The sequence below is a fragment of the Phascolarctos cinereus genome, unplaced genomic scaffold, assembly GCF_003287225.1.
Source record: "Phascolarctos cinereus isolate Bilbo 61053 unplaced genomic scaffold, phaCin_HiC Scaffold_5;HRSCAF=322, whole genome shotgun sequence".
Taxonomy (NCBI): domain Eukaryota; kingdom Metazoa; phylum Chordata; class Mammalia; order Diprotodontia; family Phascolarctidae; genus Phascolarctos; species Phascolarctos cinereus.
The window spans coordinates 45,364,278-45,386,779 of NW_027555958.1; the positions used below are offsets into that span (position 1 = coordinate 45,364,278).

Consider the following 22,502-nt stretch of genomic DNA (forward strand, 5'->3'; position numbering starts at 1 on the left):
AGGGTGAGAAGCTCAGTGAGACAGCCCCTTGCTTTGGCATGGGGCTCCCTCCAACTTCCCCTAGCATCCCTCCTCCTGGCCAGTCCGACTTTATTTTTAGCTGCCAATGGGAGGGGGCGGGACAGGAGGGTAAGTAAAGAAAACAGAACGGGACAGGAGCACAGAGGACTCCTCAGAGAGACAGAGGAACAGCCAGGAATGGAGCTCTCCCTCAGCCCTCACCTCGCTCTACCCCTGTTGCTCCTGGCAGGTGAGGGAGGTTAACTCTTTGGGCCTTGGAGGGGAGGGAGGTCTGTGGGATGGCTCGGGGCTGGGACCTTACAGGTAAAAACGTCCTTTGCGGGGGAGGTGACACCCGACCGGTAAGAGCCCTCAGGACAGGGCTTTGAAAAGTGACTTTGAATCCACGTAATCAGTGGACTCTGTATTATTCCCTTTCCTCCCAAGGTGATGTTAGGAGAGACTTCCTATAGTGCTGGTGAAAGCTTGTGCTTCGTTATCTGGAATTGATTCCCATACTCCTGGAAAGTAGAGCAGGGGCAGTCAGTGAATACACCCAGAGTGCTCCCATGTGGCCCCTTACCCTCAGGGCCCTTTTAGGGGCTTGACGCGTCCCTGGCCAGAGTGCCTAAGAATACTCGACTAGTGGACCACATGCAGTTTCCACCCAACCTATTGACTTCCTAGTGTCTAGAATGAACTGAAGACCGTCTCCTTTGTTCTGAATAGGCATTTGTTAGGAAGGGAGTCGGGGGGAGGGATGGTCTGGGAAGCAGGGAGGGAACCCTAAAAGGCGGAGGTGGTTCAGCCTTGGTTTAAGGGGATTTTGGCTTTCCCCTATAATCTGTGTTTCCCAAAATACCCGCTGTGAACCTGGAGAGAGGTTGGGGTAGGGAGGAGGGGGCCAGCTAGGACATGTTGTAGGGTGCCTGGGAGGGGACTAAAGTATTCAGAGAGTGGACAGGGGTGTAGTTAGGGGGGGTGGGATCTTGAAGTGCTGGGAAGGCGGAAGAGTGGTGATGATCTGGGACCCCTGTGGTGGGGGTAGAGAGAAATGTGTGTGTGTGGGCAGGCTGCCCCACCCGAGTAATTGCCACTGAGGTTTCCGGGGCTGAGCCCTAAGACATAGGAATCTCTGTGTGCGCATGCATAACACAAACTGACACTGGCGGACGGAGAGATGTAAAAACAGATGGAGGACTCTTGAGAGACAGATATCAGTGTCCTTTCTTCTTCCCTTTAGGCTCAAAACTAAAACCTGGACCCCATGGGGGCTGGGGACTTTTTCTGGTGCTACAGAGAGCTGCCGTCCCCCTACCATTGTTTAAGCCTCACAGGTTATGTGAGGGGAGGGAGGAGAAGGGGGGGGAAGGGAGTGATCTGACCCTTTTGATCGGTTCTGTGAAAGAGATTTCGGGGGCGGGAATGAATCCACAGCTGCCTATGTTATTGTGGCTGAGGGCCACAGACAGGATGAACAGGACATCCGGATATAAACACAAGGCAGAAGATATACCCTTGGGCCACCAGACACCCAGATGGAAACGTTGTTACAGAGACGCATGTTCCTCAGACAAGACAAGGAGAGGGCCAAGCTGTACGTGTCTCACAGTCTCTTCCCTTAGCCAGCCCTCACCTTGTGACTGATCGTCCCTCCTCCCCCCCCAGGTCTCTGCTCCTCCTTCAACTTGGACGATAGTCATCCTCGCCTGTTTCAAGGGCCCCCGGAGGCAGAGTTTGGATACAGCGTCTTGCAGCATGTGGGGGGAGGACATCGATGGTGAGGGAAGCGCGGGAGGGCGGGGGGCGTTGTGACAGTGAAAGGAGCACGGCAAGACGGGAGGCAAAGGGACCGGGATTGCGTTGGTGCTGACTGAGGGGAAGCTGGTGGGAAAACAGAAGAGGAGACCTTGGGCTAGGCCAGGATTACCTATCCCACACGAGCCAACGATAATAAGAGGGCGTTTCCATCCAATTATTTTCGGAAGGAATGGGACGCTTCTCAAGGTTCCTGTTCAAAGTGGAGAATGAACTGGGGCTCTGACATTGGGTCCCCTCTAAAGTTTGCTTTCTCCTTGCACCGCCTCTGTCCCACAGGGTGTTGGTGGGTGCCCCTTGGGACGGGCCTTCAGGGGACAGGAGGGGCGATGTGTATCTCTGCCCTGTGGAGGAGAGGCCCAATACCTCATGTGCCAAGGGCCACCTGGGTAAGACAACGCCCCTCCCTTCCTACCCTCCGACCCTGACCCTAGTTTTCCTGACCTCAACCTCCCTGCCCCCTAATAAGCCTCCCTTCCCATGACTTCCTAAATACTCCTTCCCTCTGAATTCTTGACCCGCAAACCTGTGTTCCCCAACTTCACTGTCACCTCCAGGCGACTACCCATTAGGAAACTCATCGAGTCCGGCTGTGAACATGCACCTTGGGATGTCGTTGCTGAAAACTGATACGGATGGAGGGTTCATGGTGAGGTGGGAGTGAGGGGGATCATGAGAGTTCATGATCAGGGGAGTCTGTGGTGAGGGGACCATTGGGGAAGGGGATCAGGAAGTTAATATCATGGAGAGTAGGAAAGGACCCAATGCATGGGGTTTTGGCAGTATTAGGCGTCATGGGGAGCAAGGGGTGTTTGTGCCTTCTGGGGGGGAGGGCTTGAGAAGGGAGATTGCTTCCCTGAGATCTAGGAATGACATTTCTACCCTGTTTCCCCTTCCCCAGGCCTGTGCCCCACTCTGGTCTCGTGCCTGCGGTACCTCAGTGTACAGCTCTGGGATCTGTGCCCAAGTGGATGCCTCATTCCGGCCCTGGGGGAGCCTAGCACCTACTGCACAGCGTGAGCCAGGGGATGGGGGAAGGGAAGAGAACAAGCATTTATCAAGCCCCTGCTGTGTGCCAAGCACTGTGCTAAGCACTTTGCAAATACTATTTGATCCTTACTATAACACTGTGAAGTAGGTGGTTTTATTGCTTGCATTTTACAGATGAGGAAAAGTGAGGATTTTTGCTCACATCCTATTATTCCCAAGCCAGTGTTCTTTCTACTATCCCAGCACTCCTTCAGCCTCACAATTCCCCTGCCTCAAAAATCTAGGCTGCCCTACCTACATGGATGTGGTCATTGTCCTGGACGGCTCCAACAGCATCTACCCCTGGGCTGAGGTTCAGACTTTCCTGCGTAGACTGGTGGGGAGGCTGTTCATTGACCCCGAACAGATACAGGTGAGGAGAGGAGGCTGAACGTGGGGGGACCAGCACGGACACAAGAGGCATCATCAGAGCTGTCCCTCGCAGGTCGGGCTGGTTCAGTATGGGGAGACTGCTGTACACGAATGGTCACTTGGAGATTTCCGGACCAAGGAAGAGGTTGTGAGAGCTGCTAGGAACCTGAGCCGAAGAGAAGGGCGAGAAACCCACACAGCGCAGGCAATAATGGTGGCTTGGTGAGGTGGGGGAGGGGGTATAGAGGGAGGGTATGGGAGGTCCTAGGGCCGTGAGGAAGAGTAGGGTGTTGGGAAGGATTCTGGGAGAGAATAACATGGACTGGACATCCTCACACTTTTGCTCATGCTTTTTGTTGGGGGCGGGGATGGGAAGGAAATGGAAGCAAATTGAAGGTAAATTGGGAATCGTAATAATTCTTTCCTTCCCCTTCCCCTTTCTAAGTTTCTATTTCATGTGGCTGTTTTTTCTGTTTCTCTCTCCTAGACAGATTTAATCTGTGCGATCCCTCCACAATAGTCATAGATTTGAAAGGCACCTTAGAGATCATTTACTCCACATTCTTCCTAAAATATAAATCCCCCAGTTATCTCACTGACAAGCGGTTGTCCAGTCTCTGATTGAATATTTCCAGTGATGGGAAACTCTGTACTGTACCAGGCAGTCCATCCCATTTTTAAAAAACTCTTAAGTATCGGGCAGTTCTTCTGTGTATTGAGATGAAATTCACCTTCTGCAAACTTTTGCCCTTTTAATTTCATTTTCCCTGCCCAGGCCAAGCAGAACAAGTCTAAGACCACCTGGTGGAAAGAGCATAGGATATTGACACTTACTAGCTGTGTGACCCTGGGCAAGTCACTTAACCCCAACTGCCTCACCAAAAAAAGAAAAAAGAAAGAAAGAGCGTAGGATGTGGAGGCAGAGGATCCAGTTTCAGATTCTGGCTTAGCTACTTACTAGTTGTGTGACCTTGGGAAAGTCACCTCAGTTCTCTGCACTCTAAAAAACAAGAGCTTCACCAAGATCACTTCTAAGGCCCCTTCCTTCTCCAAAATTGACACTGCATCTTCCATATTACTGCCCCTTTGAATAGTTGAATATGATTGGTGGGCTTGTCCTCTTATTCCAACTGAAACTCATGATAAATGCTAAAAACAAGAAGGGCTTAAATATATATATATGGGTTAGAGGCAAGAATAACCAGAAGGGGATAGATGTACTGTTTGTGGAGGATGGGAGGGTGTTAATGGGTGGCAGAAAAAATGCAGAGCTTCCTCAATCTTGTTTTATTTCTGTTTCCTTTGTCGAGGAACATGGAATTCAACACATATAGGTTAAGCCAACTACGTGCCAGGCACTGTGCTAGGTGCTAACGATGCAGAGACAGAACTGCACTAGCCCTGTTGCCAAAGGGCTTCTATTCATGTGCACAGATGAAATTAGAAAGAATGCTATATGCCCGGAATCGAATTGGACAAAGGAGGAATCAGACAAAGGCCTAGCACTGGTAGCTGGTGGCTTCAGGGAAGACTCCACAGAACACATGACACCTGAGCTGAGCCTGGGAGGGAGATAAAGACTCTGAAAGAGAAGGGGCAGCTAGGCGGCACAGTGAATAGAGCACCAGCCCTGGATTCAGGAGGATCTGAGTTCAGAGCTGACCTCAGACACATAATACTGTCTGTGTGACCCTGGGCAAGTCACTTAACCCCACTGCCTAGCCAAAAAAAAAAATCTGAAAGAGGGAAAGGAAGAGGGAGTGGCACATTCCAGACACATTCTAGCTCTTGGGACTGCACAAAGCTTGGAAATGTCATGCTGAGTTCAAGAACTATTAGTCCAGTTTGACTGGAAGGTGGAGAACTTGAAGGGGAATAATGTGAAATGAGTCTGGAAAGGTAGGTTGGAACCAGATTGCTGAGGGCCTTGAACGCCAGGCCAAGAAGTTTTATGGGATCATTGAAACAATAGGTTTTTGAGCAAGGGAATGACATGCATGGTCAGGTATGTGTCTTAGAAAGAGTATTCTGGAAGTTACTTGAGGCGGGAATTGGAGAGGCTGATTTGGAAGCTATAATAATAATAATAGTGCAGGTGAGTGTCAATGACATGCTGAACTAATGCGGTGATGGTGATGGTGATTTGAGAGGAGGTGCCTCGTATGAAAGATGCTGGGAAGGTGTAAAGCAAAGTATGGGCGAGATGTGTCAGTTCACATTGGATTGGAGAAGGAAGAGTCAAAGGTGAAGCTGAAGCTACAAACCTGAGTACTAGGATCTAAGGCAATGCTCTCAACAGAAATAGGACTTTGGGAGGAGGATAGGTGAGAGATGCTGAACTGTTTGCTAAGTTGCCAAAAACTCGTCAGCGATCTTTAAGGTACTATGGCAAACAGGACAGGAGCTATAGGGCTGAAGCTGTGTCAGTGTTCTGATGTTTTTAAAGGGGACAAAAAATGGATTTAATAAACTAGGGACTGATGAGACAGATATTCATCGCACTCCCTTATTTCTCCCAAAATTTGTATTCTCAGTTCCCTCTTTCAAAATTTGGCTCAATACTAATTTCTTCCAGAAAATCTTCCTTGATCAGCTCCTGAGCCCATCCCTTTGTATCCTCTCAGTACTAATATACTATAGCATTTCCACTTCTTAGTACATTGTGTAAGTTTCTCTAGTAAGTTGTCTAGCGTTTCAGTCAACAAACATATGTTTAATGTCTACTGTATGCAAAGCACTCTTCTAGGGGTAGGGAAAATGCAAAGCTTTAATCAGTGGGTCCCTGTTCTCATAAAGATCACAATCTGGGAAGGAGATGAAATACATAGACAAATAAATCCATCTCATAGATGACCGATGGACTAGAGAGGTATATAACAATATACTATGTGAAGTCTTCAAGTAAAAGACCATTACTAATTTGAGAGATCAGGAGAGGTCTCATTGAGGAGACAGCATTCCAGTCATGGGGATCAGCCCCTGTGGAGGCATGGAGACGAAAGATGGGATGCCATGTATGGGAACAAGTAGGCCAATTTGACTGGAACACTTAGTGCCTATCTCAGGTTGGAATGATCTGCTGGTGCCAGATTATGAAAAGCTTTAAGGACAAAAAAAAGAGGAGTTATATTTTATCCCAGAGACCCCTGGAGCTGTTTGAATGAAGACAAAGGGATGAATTGGAGAAATGTTGTGGAGGTGTAATTGACTGGATTTGGCAATTTATTGGACATGGGGGATGAGGGAGAGCGAAGAGTTAAGATGAATCTGAGGTTTTGTCTCTAGGTGCCTGGAAGGATAGTGGTGACGAAAATAGAGAAACTAGGAGGAGGGGTGGGTTTGGGAAGAAAGATACTGAGTTCTGTTTTGGATACCTTGAGTTTGAGATGCCCACGTGACCTCAAGGGGGAGATGTCCATCAGGTAGTTGACAATGTTAGGAGAGGGATGAGGACTTCATATGGCATAGTGGAGAGAGCTTCTAACTTGGAGTCCAGAAGACCAGGGTTCGAATCTCACCTTGGGTACTTAATACCGTTCACCTCGATAAATCGCTTAACTCCTCTGAGCCTCAGTTTTCTCCTCTGTAAAATGAGAGGGTTGGGCTCAACCTTTATGATTTCTTGTAGCTTTCAATCTGTAATACCATGTGTACATTTGGGAATCCCCTGATAAAGATGGTCATTGAACCCAACGGAGATGATAAAATCACCACCAATCAGTCTCATGAAGCATTTATTAAGTGCCTTGAGAAAGAATATTGAAAGAGAAGAGAACCCAGAACAGGGAAAACAGAGTAGGGAGAGGAGACATTCCAGAGGTAGGAAAGAAACTGAGCTAAAGCACTGGGATAGGATGGTGCCAGGCATGTTCTAGGGACACAGCTAGAGGGAAAGTACTGTATGATTGGACTGTGGAGCTAGGGTGACCTCACATCATGGAGGGCCAGTAACCCTAGGCAAAGCAGCTAGAACCTAACTAGGTAGGATAATTATCGCTGTTTTCTAGATCCATAAGATTTTCATTGGAACAAAAATGAAAATTGGTCAAGTTCTAACCATTTTGTATCCTACATTAAGCAGCAAATGTCTCACTAAATGGCTGGTTTTTTAAAAAAATTTTATTTACTTTTAACATTAATTTTTTAAAATTTTGAGTTCCAAACTCTCTCCCTCCCTCCAGCTCCTCTTCTACCCACTGTAAATGGAAGATTTTTGTTAGTAAATTTTAGTTAGTTAGTTAGGAAAGGAAAAAAAAGAGAACCTATGCATAAAACTTACATCTCTAAATAAGATTACTCAAGATATTCTTTACAGCCAACCGAGGAAGGCTAAAGACAGGAAGTACTGTAAATTCTCAGGTCTTTGTCTTGATGTGGGCCCCCACTTAGCTGTCTGAGAAAGTACCTGGGGGCAGCGAGGCCGACCCTGAAGTCAGGAGGACCTGAGTTCAAATCTGACCTCAGACCAAACACTTGACACTAGCTGTGTAACCCTGGGCAAGTCACTTCACTCTAATTGCCTAAAAAAAAAAAGTGCCTACAGTGTCAGTGTCAATTTATGGGTGGGCAGCAATGAAGATGGCTTTGCATTTTCTTTATAAAAAATAGAAAAGTCTCATCTCTGACTTGCATCAGTAACATTTCACCGATTTTCTTTACTTCCCAGGCATTTTAGGGCAGTGATCTTTGCTCCTAGATCTCATTTTGAGATCTTTTAGCATTGTAAGTGGTTGCGAGTGCAAAGGAAGTGGGAGACAGTTTGACTCATCCCGGCTCCTTTGTAAGTTTGTTGGGCCTGCACTCCTTGAGACAGGAGTCCGTTCTCATGGCCTTGGCTGGATGCTAAAACATTTCTCTGTAGCTTTCTCTGAGCCCGTAGGCTCCTCTCTCCATGGAAGTGGGACTCCACGAATAAACAAAATCCAAACCTGCTATTAAGCTTGTTCATCCCCTGAATTCCTGATTTGATTCTTCAGCCAGTCACCAGAATCTAAAGCAGCCTGTGGACAGAGTCAACAGGATAGCTTTTTGCGCCTACTGTTCATTACTTCTTGTACTGGACTATCCTGAATCTTTGCAGTGGGCCAGCAGACAATTGCTGGGGGCTAGGAATGGGCCTTCTGCAGTGGGCATCAGGGGTCCACATGGCCAGTCTTGTGCATGTCGTTTCAGTTGTGTCTGATTCTTCATGACCCCCATTTGGGGCAAAGATACTGGAGTAGTTAGCCGTTTCCTTCTCCAACCCATTTATAGATTAAACTGAGGCAACCAGGGTTAAGTGACTTGCCGTGGGTCACACAGCTGGTAAATTTCTGAGGCCAGATTTGAACTCTGGTCTTCCTCACTTCAAGCCTGGTGCTCTGTCCACTGTGCCATCTAGCTCAACACACAACAACAGCAACAGAATAGGCCTTCTATAGCAGCACTGAAATCTTTGGGGGCATTGACTTGGCCAGTCTTGTGCAGAAAGAATATTAATCTGATGAGGTATGAAGGGGGATATGGAGGGGAAAGAGTGGAGGTGGGAGGGCCTGTTAGGAGATGATGTCGAGAGGTTGATCATGAGGCCTGTTGTGGGATAGGACAGTGGGAATGGAAAGTAGAGAGCGGAGTAGAGAGATGTAGGTGAGGGAGAATCTGTAGGGCTTGGTAGCTAATTGCGTATGACAGAGGGAAGACCCATCCCCAGGTATGACTCCTGTATTCTCAGCTAGATTGTAGCTCCCTGGAAGGTAGGGATTGTGTCTTCCTCTCTTTGGTTCCCTCCGTCGTACCTGTTATGTATACAGTAAGAGTTAAAGCAATGGCACTGACTCATTGACTCCTTCGGCCCCTGTCTCCTTCTCCCAGTTAACCGTAGGTTGGAATGTGTGTATGTGTGTCGAAGGAGTGAGGCAGAAGACTCTAGTGTCTCACCTCTTCTTTTCCTTCCCTCCTACCCCAGCACAGAAGGATTCAGTCCCTCTCGAGGGGGCCGGCCAGAGGCTGCCCGGTTGCTGATTGTTGTCACAGATGGGGAATCACATGATGGGGAGGAGCTTCCAGCAGCACTCAAGGCCTGTGAGGCTGGCAGCGTGACCCGATATGGGATTGCTGTAAGAAACAATGGGGAGGTGGGGTTGAGAAAGTGGAGATATCAGGGAGGGGGGACTTCCTTATGAAAAAAAAGGGAGATTGACTGCTAATACCACCTCACATGTCTGCAAACACTGGCTTTGCATTCCTTGCACTGGCCCCCAAAACCCCACCGTCCGTTACCACTCCAGCTAGATCTGTAATCTCACCTAGGTCCTGGGTCACTACATCCGAAGGCAACGTGATCCTAGCTCCTTCCTTCAGGAAATCAGGGCCATCGCTAGTGATCCGAATGAGAGATTCTTCTTCAACGTCACAGATGAGGCTGCGCTGACTGACATCGTGGATGCCCTAGGGGACCGCATCTTTGGACTGGAGGGTAGGATGTAGAATCTGAGAGTCTGAAAGATCTTCTTCCCAGATCCTCTGGTTCAGCCCCTACTCTAGAGCCTGAGTCTCTCCCCAACATCCCTGTACAGCCCCAATGTGAAAACCTCTACCATGAAGCTACGGTGGCTCTAATTAGGAAGTTCCCGATGCTGAGCTGACTTCCTTTAACTTTAAAGCATTGAAAAGAATGAGTTTAATGGGAACTGACATTTGAGTCAGGGAAACGGAGATTGAGAGAATTAGGAGATTGGATGCATCACCATCCTGGCCTCGGCCCTGTCTCTGTCTCGTTTTATTCTCCTGATTTTCTTTCTTACCCCAGGTTCTCATGGGGAGAATGAAAGCTCCTTTGGACTAGAGATGTCTCAGATCGGCTTCTCTGCTCACCAGCTAAAGGTCAGATATTCTGTGGCTGCTGCATCCCCCCACCAGCCTCTGGTCCAGGCAGCCTCAGCCCCACTAACCTCACCTGCCCAGTGAGTCTCTTTCTTGCTAACTCTGCCCTCAGTGACCTTATCCCTCCTAGGTGAATTCTTCTTTGAAGGGTGAAGGTTCTAGGTGAATTTCCCAGGCCCCCTCAGCTACCCTTTCCCTCAGTTTCCCTTTGCCTCCTCAGTAATCCCGATGACTCCTCAGTATTTCCCCATTCCCACAGGATGGGATCCTGTTTGGAATGGTGGGGGCCTATGACTGGGGGGGCTCAGTGCTATGGCTAAAGGAAGGCCACCGCCTCTTTCCCCCCCGGACGGCCCTGGAGAATGAGTTCCCTTCTGCTCTACAGAATCATGCTGCCTACCTGGGTGAGTGTTAGGTGGATCTCAGATAGAGAGCTGATGGACTCCCAAGAGCAGATTGAAGTGTATTTCTCTGTTTCTCTGTCTCTGTCTGTCTCTGTCCCTCTCTGACATGGCTAATGTAGGAATTTATTTTGCATGATTATACATTTTTGTAATGGGTTTTGTTTTTCTTGCCTTCTCAATGTGGGGGGAAAGGAAGAGGGAGAGAGGAAAAGAATTCAGAACTGAAAATAAAATTGAATTTTTAAAAAGAGTGTTAAGTCGATTACCTCATGGGATATATCACTTAAAGACCCCTCCATTTGCTTTTTGAATCCTCTTCCTAAATTACTAAAGTTTTCTGCTTCTCTATTGATTCCCTGGCTACCCTAACTCCATGATCTTTCCCTGCCTTCCTTCCCTTCTCTTCACCCCTGTCACCTCACTTCTAGGTTATTCAGTTTCCTCCTTGATCCTCCTGGGGGGACGACGGCTGTTTCTCTCTGGAGCCCCTCGGTTTAAGCATCGTGGAAAGGTCATAGCTTTCCAGATCAAGAAAGATGGAACTATGAATGTTGCCCAGAGCCTCCAGGGGGAACAGGTGTGGATGTGGCAAGAGGCATGTATGCGGGGGTGAGAGTCGCCATCCAATGGAGAACTCTGTGATGATGTCTACTAGGGTTGAGATCCATCCGTTGCGGGGGAGGTCCTCAGCCACTGGGTTTCAGGTTCTTTCCCACTCTTGAGGGTTTTTCAGGGTTACTCTTTTTCCTTCCCCATATCCCAGATTGGTTCCTACTTTGGCAGTGAACTCTGCCCCCTGGACACAGATGGTGATGGGGTGACTGATGTTCTGCTTGTGGCTGCCCCTATGTACCTGGGACCCCAGTATCGGGAGACAGGACGAGTATATGTCTACCTCGTGGGCCAAGTGAGTAGGGTTAGAGTACACTGGAGACAATGTAGAGACATTAATGCCTGGGAAAGGTTGGAGGGGGGAAGAAGAGACACCAATGAGGCCCATCTGTGGGGTTGGGACGTTTAGACCATCATCTTTTCCTACAGCCCTTGCTGATCCTCTGGAGAACGCTGCAGCCAGAGCCGCCCCAGGATTCCCGCTTTGGCTTTGCAATGGGTGCCCTGCCTGACCTCAACCAGGATGGCTTTGCAGATGTGGCTGTGGGAGCACCCCTCGAAGATGGACACAGAGGAGCGCTCTACCTCTATCACGGGACCAAGGATGGCATCCGACCCCACCCTGCACAGGTTAGAGGAGCCAGAGGAACTCTATATCGGGGAGGAGGGGTGTGTTTTGGTAATACTCAAACCTGCACTGCTCAGTAATATCTGGGGGTTCTTGAGTCAAACCCTGTCATTTTACAGTTGAGGAAACTGAGATGACAGTGACTTTACCAAGGTTATACAGCTAGCTGAGGTCAGATTGAGGCCTAGAACCCCACTCTTTCAGAACCTACATTCAGATCCCTGTAAATACTGACTCTGTGTCATTTCCCTGAGATTATCTGGTTCTAAACCTTCTTCAAACCTGGGTGGAGATGGGGCAGACATATTGGTGAGGTACAGGGGGAGCGGTGCCATGAGAGATATGGGGGATGTTTTTGTGACCCCCCCCCACTCCTGATAGTGGTTCATGAGAGGATTAGAGGAGAGCCAGAAAGAAGAATGCTAGGTGAGGGGTGAGGCATTGTCTGAGAGACTTCACCCCAGTCTCTTGTCTCATGTCTCCTCCCAGCGCATCTCAGCTGCCTCCATGCCTCAGCCACTCAGCTACTTTGGCCGAAGTGTGGATGGACGACTGGACCTTGATGGGGATGAGCTAGTAGATGTTGCCGTGGGGGCCCAGGGAGCAGCTGTACTGCTCAGGTGTGGGGCCAGAGGTCAAGGGCCAGGTTTCTCTTGGGGAGAGGGGGCTCCTGGATGTCCTTCACTTAATATTCAAATTGAGGAGGAACAATGGGGCATAGAATCACAGAGTCTCAGTTTTTAGAGGGCACTTTGGAGGTCATCTGTCTTAGAGATCTTGGGGAGGCAGTCTTGGTAGGGTCTCCTCCCATACACTTCTTATCCCATACCCCTGGGGTCTTTCCCTCAACTTCACCAGCTCCCGCCCCATCGTCCACCTGGCCCCATCGCTAACTGTGACCCCACCAGCAGTCAGTGTAGTCCAGCGGGATTGTCAGAGACATGGCCAGGATGCTGCATGCTTGACTGCTGACCTCTGCTTCCAAGTAACGTCTCGAACTCCAGGCCGCTGGAATCGCCGCTTCTGTAAGCAACCTCTAGGCATATGAGTAACCCACAATCCCTTCTGTGTCCCAAATGCCTTCCTCTAGCCCGTAACCCTTTTCTTCCCAACTCTGTTGCCCAGACGTCCGTTTCATTGCCTCCCTGGATGAGTGGACAGCTGGGGCCCGGGCAGCATTTGATGGCTTTGGCCAGAGGCTGCCCACCCGGCGGCTGAGAGTCAGCGTAGGGAACGTCACCTGTCAGCAGCTACATTTCCACGTGCTGGTGAGGAAGGGGTTGAGGCTTGGAGATGACAGGCAATGGAGGGAAGCCCAGGAGGCCAATGGGGCAGAATATGGTTGGAGGTCTGAAAGGAGTCAGGACTATGACCCTATTTTACTATGACCCTTGGTCTTACTCTCCTCAGGATGCGTCTGACTACCTCCGGCCAGTGGCCCTCGCTGTAACATTTGTGCTAGATAACACCACAAAGCCGAGGCCGGTGCTAGATGAAGGCACACCCACTTCCCTTCGAAAGCTGGTTAGTAACTGCCAATCCCCACCCTGACCTTGGCTTCTAACACTCCTCTGCCTCCTGCTCCAGTCCTCCATTCGGACTTGGTTTACACCCCTGTGCCCCCATGCCATCCATCCCGTTGTGGGGCAGGGGAGAGAGAGAGGAGATGGGAGCCATCAGAGTGACGTGACATCTGATCTTGGGACAATTATCTAGTCCTTCCTGGTCATCTCCCTGCCCCCTACTCTCTCCTAGTTCCTCTTTTCCTGGCTTCTCCTAGGCTTCCAGCCCTTTTTATACTCCGCTGAACCTCTGTATGCCCTTTTCCCTCTCCCTAGGTGCCTTTCTCAAAGGACTGTGGGCCTGATAATGAATGCAATACGGACCTGGCACTCCGGGTAGACATGGACATCCGGGGCTCCAGGTGTGATAGAAGCAAACTGGGACCAAATGGAAGGGAAATGGATGGACAGGGTAGAGTAGGGCAGGGGAAAGGGGGTGAGTGGTGGCGTGTCAATCAGTCAACAATATAATAAGAGCCGGCATTTATAGGGCACTTTAAGATTTCCAATTTGCTTTAAATATGTGTGTGTATATATATGTATATGTATATATATATATATGTGTGTGTATATATGTACACATATATGTTTGTGTTGGTGTATGTACATACACAGACATATAACATTTTATCCTCACAAATATCTGAGGAGGTAGGTGCTATTATTATCCTCCTTTTACAGATGAGGAAACTGAGGCTGGGCAAGGTAAAGGGACTTGCCCAAGGTCACACAGCATTCAGGTGCTTGGGATGTAGGGCTTCCTGACTCCAGGTGCAGCACCTCACCCGTGGGGCCACCCGGATGCCTCTTTGTTAAACACGTTCTATGCACCAGGCACTGCACTAGGATTTGGAGATTGAAAGACACAGAGAAGCCCTTGCTCTTCTCAAGGATATGACAGTTTTAGATGATGGCTGGATTAGAAGTCAGGAGGTGACAGTCCTAGGGATGACTCCTGTACCAAATCATTTCGTGAACTTTCCAAGCCTTTTACATTTCTCCGGGCCTCAACTTCTCTAAAGTGAGATTGAATTAAATGATCCAGTGGAGTTTCTGGGACCCCTGGAGCTCCCCTGTCAGCTCCTTGACTAGTTCCCCTACCCTGTTTTCAGGAAAAAGCCGTTTGTGGTTCGAGGTGGGAGGCAGAAGGTGCTCGTGTCAGCAACTCTTGAGAACAGAAAGGAGAATGCCTACAATACTAACCTGAGCCTCAGTTTCTCCAAAAGCCTCCACCTGGCTAGCCTCACTCCTCAGGTGCCCTGGGTGGGGGTGGGGGTAGGAGCAGAGCCCTGAAAGGAAGGGGAGAAGAATGGGGAGCTAGAAACTCCACTGGGCTAGTCTCGCTGCCCTTCAGGTGCCCTTGGGGTGGAGGTGGGGAGAATGGAGGAAACAGGCTCTACCTGGTCAGCCTCACCCTTCTGGGCCCTGGATCTCTGGGGATTTACGGAGGTGGAGGAGGAAATAAAAGATATGAGGAAGAGAGAGAATGATTTAAAGTTGAGGCCTTCCTAACACCCGTCTCCTTGACACATTGACTCTCTGTCCCCAGAAGGACACCACAGTCAAGGTGGAGTGTGCAGCCACTTCCGCACATGCCCAGCTCTGTAGTATAGGGCATCCTGTTTTCCAGACCGGAGCCAAGGTGAGTCAGAGCGCTGGGAGCAGGCAGATGGACACTGGAGGAAGGGAAGGGAATGAATATGCATTGGTAGCACACGCTATGTGCTAGGCACCATGCTAAAAGCTTATATATACACATATATGTGTGTATACATGTATGTGTATACATATGTGTGTATGTGTATGTGCATATGTAGATAGATATATTCCAGGCCTAGAGCTCTATGCTCTGGGCCCCCAGCTGCCATGGCTATCTACTTTGGATGAGGAAATTGTTGGGAGCAGAGGACATGGGGAATGTTGGGTGAGTGTAGAATGGGGGAGTTCAAGATAGGAAGTCCTTTGGAGTGGACAGGGGATGAAGGTAAGCCCCAGGGATCCAGGGAAAAACACCTGGGGTGGACCTAAAGCACAGGTTTTTAAACAGACCCCTCCCAGGGGATCCCTGAATAGAGGTCAGGGGGTCCTTGAACTTGTATGGGAAAAAAATACATCTTTAATTAAACTCTAACTTCCATTGTTATCCTATGCACTTTATGCATTTGAAAAGATGATGGTGAGAAGAGGTCCATAGGTCTCCTCACCCTGCCTGAGAGATTGATGACATGAAAAAAGTTAAGACCCCCTAATCTCGAGGGACCCCTGTGGCTCTCGGGGGATCTTTGGGCCACACTCTGGACTTTCGCAGCCCAGAAGTTAGCACTCTGAAAGCTGAGAATTAGAAATAGGATGACAGTGTGGCCCTGGACCTCATGGCCTTTGATCACGTTGCCCACAACCCAGGTGACTTTCCTCTTGGAGTTTGAATTCAGCTGCTCTTCCATCCTGAGTCAAGCCCTTGTGAGGCTGACCGCGACCAGGTAAGAATCTGGGCCCCTCTTTTCTCTGCCCTGTCTTAGGGGAGCCTTCACTGCAGGGGAAGAGGGGGTCAATGTTAGAGGAGTCTTCAGGAAGAAGTCTCTGCACAGGAGCTAGAGGTTGTGACTCTCCCCTTACCTCTGCAGCAACAGCCTGGAGTCCAATGAGACACTGCATGATAACGTGGCCCAGACCACTGCCTACATCCAGTATGAGCCAGAGCTCCTGGTCTCCAGGTATGGCCCAATACCCTGCCCACCCCTCTGGTCCCCTGGCTAGGCAGCCCTGACTCCCAGACCTCCCGACTGTCACGTCACTCCCTCTGCCATGGTCTACTTTCTCCAAAACCTTTTACACCCAAGAAGTTTGACTCTGAACTGTACCCATTCTGTGTCCCTTCCTCTCTCCCATCCTTTCTGCTCTCCCAGGAGTAAGGCTCTAGTCAGAGACAAGAGAGATGGTTAGGGTGGGGGTGGGAGGATGAGGAGGCCTGCAGCTACAGCTATGAAGTTAGCAATATATTCATGTCATATCATATGTGTCCATACGTGCTTCATGTGCTCCTGGTTTCTCTGTGTAGTATTTGGTTGCTCCCCATATCTGTGTCCCTGTCCCAGCCCTTCCTCCCATGATTCAGTCTCTCTGTGCTGACCATCTGCTCCCTATGTCTGTGGCATGGTCAACACCTCGTGCTTCCCGATTTGGTATCCGTGCCTGTGACCCTGCAGTGAGTCCACTCTGCACCGATATGAGGTTCACCCATATTGGACCTTCCCTGAGGGTCCTGGTCCAGAGTTCAAAACCACTCTCAGGGTGAGAGACAGGAGGGCACAGGGCAAAGGGGGTGGAGTGCTGGACAGGGTAGGAGGGTTGGTAGAGGGGGTTCTCTTTCTGGGCGTCTACAAATATGTTGTGGGTAGGGGGAGAGTGAGCTGTCTCTTCTTCCTTTCCACAATCTCACTCCTTCTCACTTACATCAGGTACAGAACCTTGGTTGCTATCCCATCAGTGGCCTCTTGATTTCTGCCTTCTTTCCAGCTGTGGCCCATGGGGGCAGTTACTTCCTGTCCCTGTCCCAGATTATCACTGACAATGTAAGTGTGAAATGTATGCATTTGGATGCCCTCCTCTTTGAAGCCCTGGTCCCTTCTTGCCTCTATGATCTTCTCTTGGTCCTTAGTTCCAGGGCACTCCTGCTCTCCACAATTTCTCTATCTGGGTCACAAACCCTACGTGCTGCCCTCACCGGTGTGTCTGCTGAAGTTGACACTTAAACTTGGCAGAATAAGGAGTGAATTTTGAAGGAAATGGGTGACTTTCATGAGGGTATCTTGGGTAGTTCAGATTAGACCGAAGGCTTAGCACAGGCCCTTTCTAGGCAAAGGAGGCAGCATGGAACAGTGGAAAAGACTCTGGCTTTGGAGGTTGTATCCTGCCTATATGGGCTTCCACTAATCCCTTCACCCCTATGGGCCTCAGTTTCCCCATCTGTAAAATGAGGGAGTTGGATTAGATGATTCCTCTTGTCCCTTCATCCTGTGATTGGGAAATAATGAAAGGGTCATCTGGGGGTAGACATTGTGGCATTGGTGTGTGGTCTGAGTGAGGCCTCCCCTTCCACACCCCTACCTCTCCCAGGCCAGCTGTATGGTGCAGAACCTGACCGAGCCCTCCATAGCTCCTGTACATTCCGAGGACCTGCGATACATCAGCCGCCTGGTATGAGCCCCTGGCAAGTGGGGAGGGGAGACCCCAGAAACAGAAATCCTGGAAAGGTGATGGGGAGCCTTGGATTGGTACTGGAGGGAGGAGGGAGGAAATCCTTCATCTTTCGGGGACTGACCTCTTTCTCCTGGTAGAATGGCAGTAACACCCGGTGCCAGGTGGTGCGGTGCCACCTTGGACGCCTGCCACGGGGGTCCCAGCATTCTGTGCAGTTCCTGAGGCTCATCCACGATGAATTCTTCCGAAGGGTGAGCCAGTGTTAGCCTTTCACCACCATACCATCCTTCTGGAGCTGCTCCTTTTCCCCAGCAACCATTTCCTTAGCTCTTCTTAAGCGCCTACTGTTTCTCTAGTTTACATTTTCAGTGATATCTATAGAGAGCTGGCCTTGAAGCCAGGCCTTGAACTTCACCTTTAACACACTTGTCTATCTACTTTGGGCCTTGGTCAGTTAACATCTCAGTGCCCTAGACAACTGAGCTACAGAGAAGATGTCAACCTGCATTGATAAAAGGAAGTTTCTCCCTGGGAGCTCCCCACACCAATGAGATCACCGGTCCAATCCCTATGCAGTTCTTATCCCACATCTCTTGCTGCTAAACACCTTCATTTCCCAATAGATCAAGGGATTTCCCTACCTATCAAGGGAGCCAACCCTTTTAACAAAGAATAAAAAAGAACAAAACTAACCAACATATCCACCAAGTCTGGCATTACCTTGTGAACCGCATCCCATACCTCTGCAAAGAAGGAGGGAGATGCTTTCTCGTCTCTCCTCTTTGGGGCCAAGCTTGGTCGTTACCATTTCACAACATTCAGTTTCAATTTTTTGTTGCCCTTTTCACTTACATCACAGTAGTCATTGTGTATATTTTTTAACTGGTTCTGCTTACTCCATTTTGCATCAGTTATATGTCTTCCTGTGCTTCTCTGTATTCTTCATGGTCACTTATTCTCATAGCAAATTAATATTGCATTGTGTTCATATATCACAATTTGCTTAGCCATTTAAAAATCAGTGGGCATCTACTTTGTTTCCAATTCTTTGCTACTACAAAAAGTGCCATTATAAGCATGTTGGTGCCTTTGTGACCTTTCATTGTATCATTGACCTCTGGATATGGATCATAGTTTTAAATTGCTTTCTGGAATTGCTTGACCAATTTATAGTATATTAGTGGGCCTGCCTTTTTACAGCTCTTTCAACATTGACTATTTCCATCTTTTGTCATCTTGAGTACTTACTGTTCTAATGATAATAATGGTTGACATTGACATAGTACCTTAAGATTTAAAAATGCTTTACATTTTCTTATTTGATCCTCATAACTCTATAAGGCAAATACTAGAGATATAATCATCCCCATTTTACAGATGAGGAAGTTGGAGTTCACACTATATTCAAGGTCAAACAACAAATGTATGGCAGGCAGGACTCAAACCTAGGTCTCTTTTGGTTCCAAGTCCAACACCCCATGCTAGGCAGTTTAGAAGATAGAAAAATAGTATAAGATAGGGTCTTGTCCTCAAAGGGGATTTACAGTATCAAGCTGGGAAGACACCACTTTGGAACTGAACTTTGGTGCTAAACTATGTTCTGAGGGCAATAGAATGTCATAGAAAAGGGGGATAAATATTAACTAAGGTAGTCACAGAAAGTGGGATTTAAAATTGGCCTCAAAGAAGGGTCTAAAGAAGGGAAGGCATTAGTGGTGGCAGTGGTTGGATGGGGGGCGTATTTCACTGTAAGCAGAAGCAGAGAAGTGGGAATGAAAATGGTGTGTGTGGGAGAGGGAGAAGGCCTGCTTGTCTGGAGCAGTGTGTGTGTGTGTGTGTGTGTGTGTGTGTGTGAGAGAGAGAGAGAGAGAGAGAGAGAGAGAGAGAGAGAGAGAGAGAGAGAGAGAGAAGGAGCAGGGTGAGATACATTTGGATAATCAAATAAGACTAGATGATGGAGTCCCTTTGGACGTAGTAACAGGAAGCAGAGAAAGTCATTATTGGTCTTGAGTAGGCAAATGAATGGGATGATAAAAAGCAGTGTTTTAAGAAAATTAGGCTGGCTGTCCCATCCCTCTTCCTCCTTCCCTCCATGATGTCATTTCTCTTCTCCTCCCTCCTCTTCTTCCTTTCATTATGACATTGAGGGATCCAGTAGATTTGGGGCCTCTCAGCCTATTCTTGACACTCAGGGAGCCGTGTACCATCTCTGCCTCACTTGCAGACCATAACCCCCTCACTCTAATATTTTTCATACCTCCTGTCCCCACAGGCCAAGTTCAAATCTGTGACTGTGGTCAGCATCTTTAAACTGGAGGTTGAGGAGGGCAGTGTCCTGCAGTTGACAGAGGCCACCCAGTGGAGTGAGGTGAGTCCAGGGGGTCTGTGTGCCTGGTGCTCTGAATACAATGCAGGGAATGGCCGAGTTTTTTCATTGCAGTGTATTACCCTGGTGACCCAGTGAGTAAATGAGTCATAGGAACCAAATCTCTGGGATTCTTCTGCTGCTCCCTTAGGGATCCCTTTCTGGAGAGGCTTCTTATCCCCCTGTTGTTGGGTCTGCCTGGGGTGGCTCATGAAGAATAGTGGGTGGGGAGGACTAGCTGGGGGATTCAGAAAAGAAGGATGTCCTTTTCCCCCAGAGCCTCCTGGAGGTCATCCAGGCCCACCATGTTCCTGTCTCATTGTGGATTCTGATTGGCAGTGTCCTAGGAGGGCTCTTATTATTGGCCCTCATAGTTTTTTGCCTTTGGAAGGTGAGTACTGTTCTGTGGGAGATTGGAGGGGTGGGGAGATTGTTTCTGGGTGTGTAGGGGATCACAAGAAGACAGGAGGACAAGATCATGTTTAGAGCTGCCAGGCCCTTTGAGGCCAAATAGTCCAACTCCTTCACCTTACAGGTGAGGAAACTGAGGCCCCTAAAAGTTAAATGATTGGCCCAGGGTCACACAGGTGGCAGAAACAGGATTTCAACTCAAGTTCTCAAACTCCAAATCCAGCCTTCTTTGCAACGTACCTTGCTGACTCTCTAGGGGTCTAAGGTTTAATGGATAGGGCAGAAGCAGAGGAAAAGGTCTGGGTAGCTGATGGGTAGACTTGTGCATTTTGCACCATTCTCTCAAATAAGAAAGTAGCCTGTGGTCATGCCCCAAGGTTGTGAGTAAAGGAAGACTTTGGGAAATATAACAGCTCTCATCACCTCTCCGGTATAGCTTGGATTCTTTGCCCGAAAGAAAGCACCTGAAGAAGATGGAAATGAGAAAGTGGATCAGTGAAGCTGGAAGAAGACCCCCTGAATGGCTCTTCTGCAGTGGTTCCTAGAGACTTGAATGAGAGCCCAGGTGGGACAAGAGGAGTCCCATGGTCCTCCCCTCCAGACTCTGCACCCCAGTCTGACTTCTGTGTCCTAGGGAATACTTCTGTCAAGAATTGAGGCCCAGCCTCAGGCAAGAAAAATTGGCACCACAGTCCTTCCCAGCCCGTCTGTGCCCCGTCTCTCCCTGGTGATCCTGCTCATGAGGCCGGCACCACAGCCTTTGCTTGGCAGCTTCTTCTCTACCATTCCCAGGGGCCAGGGTTCCCTGGAGTCAAAAGACTTCTGCGCAGACCTCCGGACTGGGCGAGACTTCTCTCTCTTTTCTTTTTCTCCCCTCATCCCCACCCCATTTGGAAATGATAGGGCTTAGCCTCATCCCTACCCCACCCCCTCACCTTCGTGCCTTCCTCCCCGACACCCCACCGGAGGAGCTGACGTGGGCTTCACCGAAGTAAAGTCAACATCTGCTGCTTTCCTGTGGAGTCTAGTGATTCAGAGAGCCCGATGGAGAGTCAACAGGAAGAAAGGAGGGAGGGGAAAAAGCCACAAGAGACGTTCTGTGCGAGGCCAAGGAACAGAAGAGCCTTTAGAAGGGCAGATTGACACCCCCCTGAAACCCGAGCCAGCCCTCAGGTGCTGGGGGGGGGGGCCGGGCTGCCCCCTGCTTCGCCCACTTCCCCCTTTCCCTGAGTGAAGCCTGGCTTGCCTCCGTGGTTTCTGGGGGCCAGGAGCCTCCACGTGGCTGTTTCTGGGATCGCCAAGCTCCCTACCGGCTGGGATGCAATGTGGGAGGCAGACACAAATGTCGCATTCCTGCCTGGCCGTTTATGGGGGTCCTCTCCCAAAATCCAGGGTGGTGATAGGTTCTTGGTGCTGGCCAGCTACTCAGCAACCCCCTACCCTAGAGGGCAGGGAGCACCACTGGACTGGACTGAGTGAGGTCCGCCCCCCAGGGAGAAGTAGAAGTGGGTGGAGTGAAGTCACTAGGAAGCAAGCCCTCACTTGCTCTGGGAGTGTTGTTTGTGCAGCCTAGTTTTCTCCTTGGGAAATGTTTCCAGGGCACCCAGGCCACCCTCCCCCTAGCCCCCAGCCGCCCGTCAGAGGGCTCCTTTGTTAGAAGTAGTCTGCCGGCCAGAGGGATTCCTAAACTTACCTTTCATTCCCTCTGTTCCCCTCAGATTGTTCCTTCTTAGCCAGCCATGGGGGTGGGCTTCCTCTTAATAAATGAGTAACCATTTGCTATGGAGACAGGACTCTGGAGACAGGACTCTGGAGACCGACTAAATCAGCTATTACTGCATGTCCCACCTCATTTGAACACTCCCACACCAGTTAAAGGGAAAAACATAAGATGGTCAGTAGCCATAGCACTTGTCCCATAGTCTTTCCTTGAGGGCAGTGGGGCTCCTGGGTGTCTAAGCCATCTTGAAATATCTTTATCTACCCCTCTTGCCTTCACTGTCATCTCCTTCCTTCTTCCTCTGACCATCCACAATAGCACGGCAGAGGATCATCATCTTGGTTAGTACTTCTGCTTCTCCAGCTGATCTGGGCCAACAATCCATCTCAGTGTCTGGGCATCATTTGATTGAAACAAATAAAGTTGTGTTTAAAAGAATACCAGTTCAGGCCACATTCTCTGGAATAAGCTATTGGAGGGTTGAATCAGTGTGTGTGGAGGGATGAGAAGATGTGGAGAT

General features: G+C 49.2%; 1 protein-coding gene across 5 annotated transcripts; it reads left to right on the forward strand.

The window, feature by feature from the left end:
* The first annotated feature begins 13 nt into the window (after window positions 1–13).
* On the forward strand, window positions 14–22,420 carry ITGA10 (integrin subunit alpha 10). Of its 5 annotated transcripts, none has more exons than XM_021003756.2 (30): window positions 14–250; window positions 1,669–1,780; window positions 2,098–2,207; window positions 2,376–2,467; window positions 2,720–2,834; window positions 3,093–3,220; window positions 3,293–3,441; window positions 9,164–9,314; window positions 9,508–9,673; window positions 10,007–10,080; window positions 10,340–10,484; window positions 10,913–11,061; window positions 11,248–11,391; window positions 11,526–11,726; window positions 12,214–12,344; window positions 12,583–12,749; window positions 12,850–12,992; window positions 13,135–13,248; window positions 13,563–13,648; window positions 14,399–14,540; window positions 14,836–14,928; window positions 15,690–15,766; window positions 15,911–16,000; window positions 16,493–16,577; window positions 16,745–16,858; window positions 17,403–17,483; window positions 17,624–17,737; window positions 19,759–19,854; window positions 20,129–20,242; window positions 20,699–22,420. In XM_021003756.2, the coding sequence occupies exons 1-30, from the start codon at window positions 199–201 to the stop codon at window positions 20,759–20,761; spliced, it is 3,498 nt and encodes a 1,165-aa protein (XP_020859415.1). In that variant the 5' UTR covers window positions 14–198; the 3' UTR covers window positions 20,762–22,420. The 5 variants fall into 5 exon arrangements, 4 of the variants coding, with proteins under 4 accessions (XP_020859415.1, XP_078011051.1, XP_078011049.1 ...); XM_078154923.1 differs by lacking the exon at window positions 14–250 and adding an exon at window positions 994–1,597; XM_078154924.1 differs by lacking the exon at window positions 14–250 and adding an exon at window positions 994–1,597 and having other exon boundaries at window positions 14,839–14,928.
* Window positions 22,421–22,502: the final 82 nt, after the last annotated feature.

Bases quoted from the DNA above. Each gene is read 5' to 3' on its own strand.
- ITGA10 (XM_078154923.1), top strand. From the start codon at position 1,426: ATGAATCCACAGCTGCCTATGTTATTGTGGCTGAGGGCCACAGACAGG. The intron at 12,750-12,849 runs GTAAGCAACCTC...TCTGTTGCCCAG, and splicing joins CCGCTGGAATCGCCGCTTCT to ACGTCCGTTTCATTGCCTCC. The intron at 17,484-17,623 runs GTATGAGCCCCT...TTCTCCTGGTAG, and splicing joins TGCGATACATCAGCCGCCTG to AATGGCAGTAACACCCGGTG.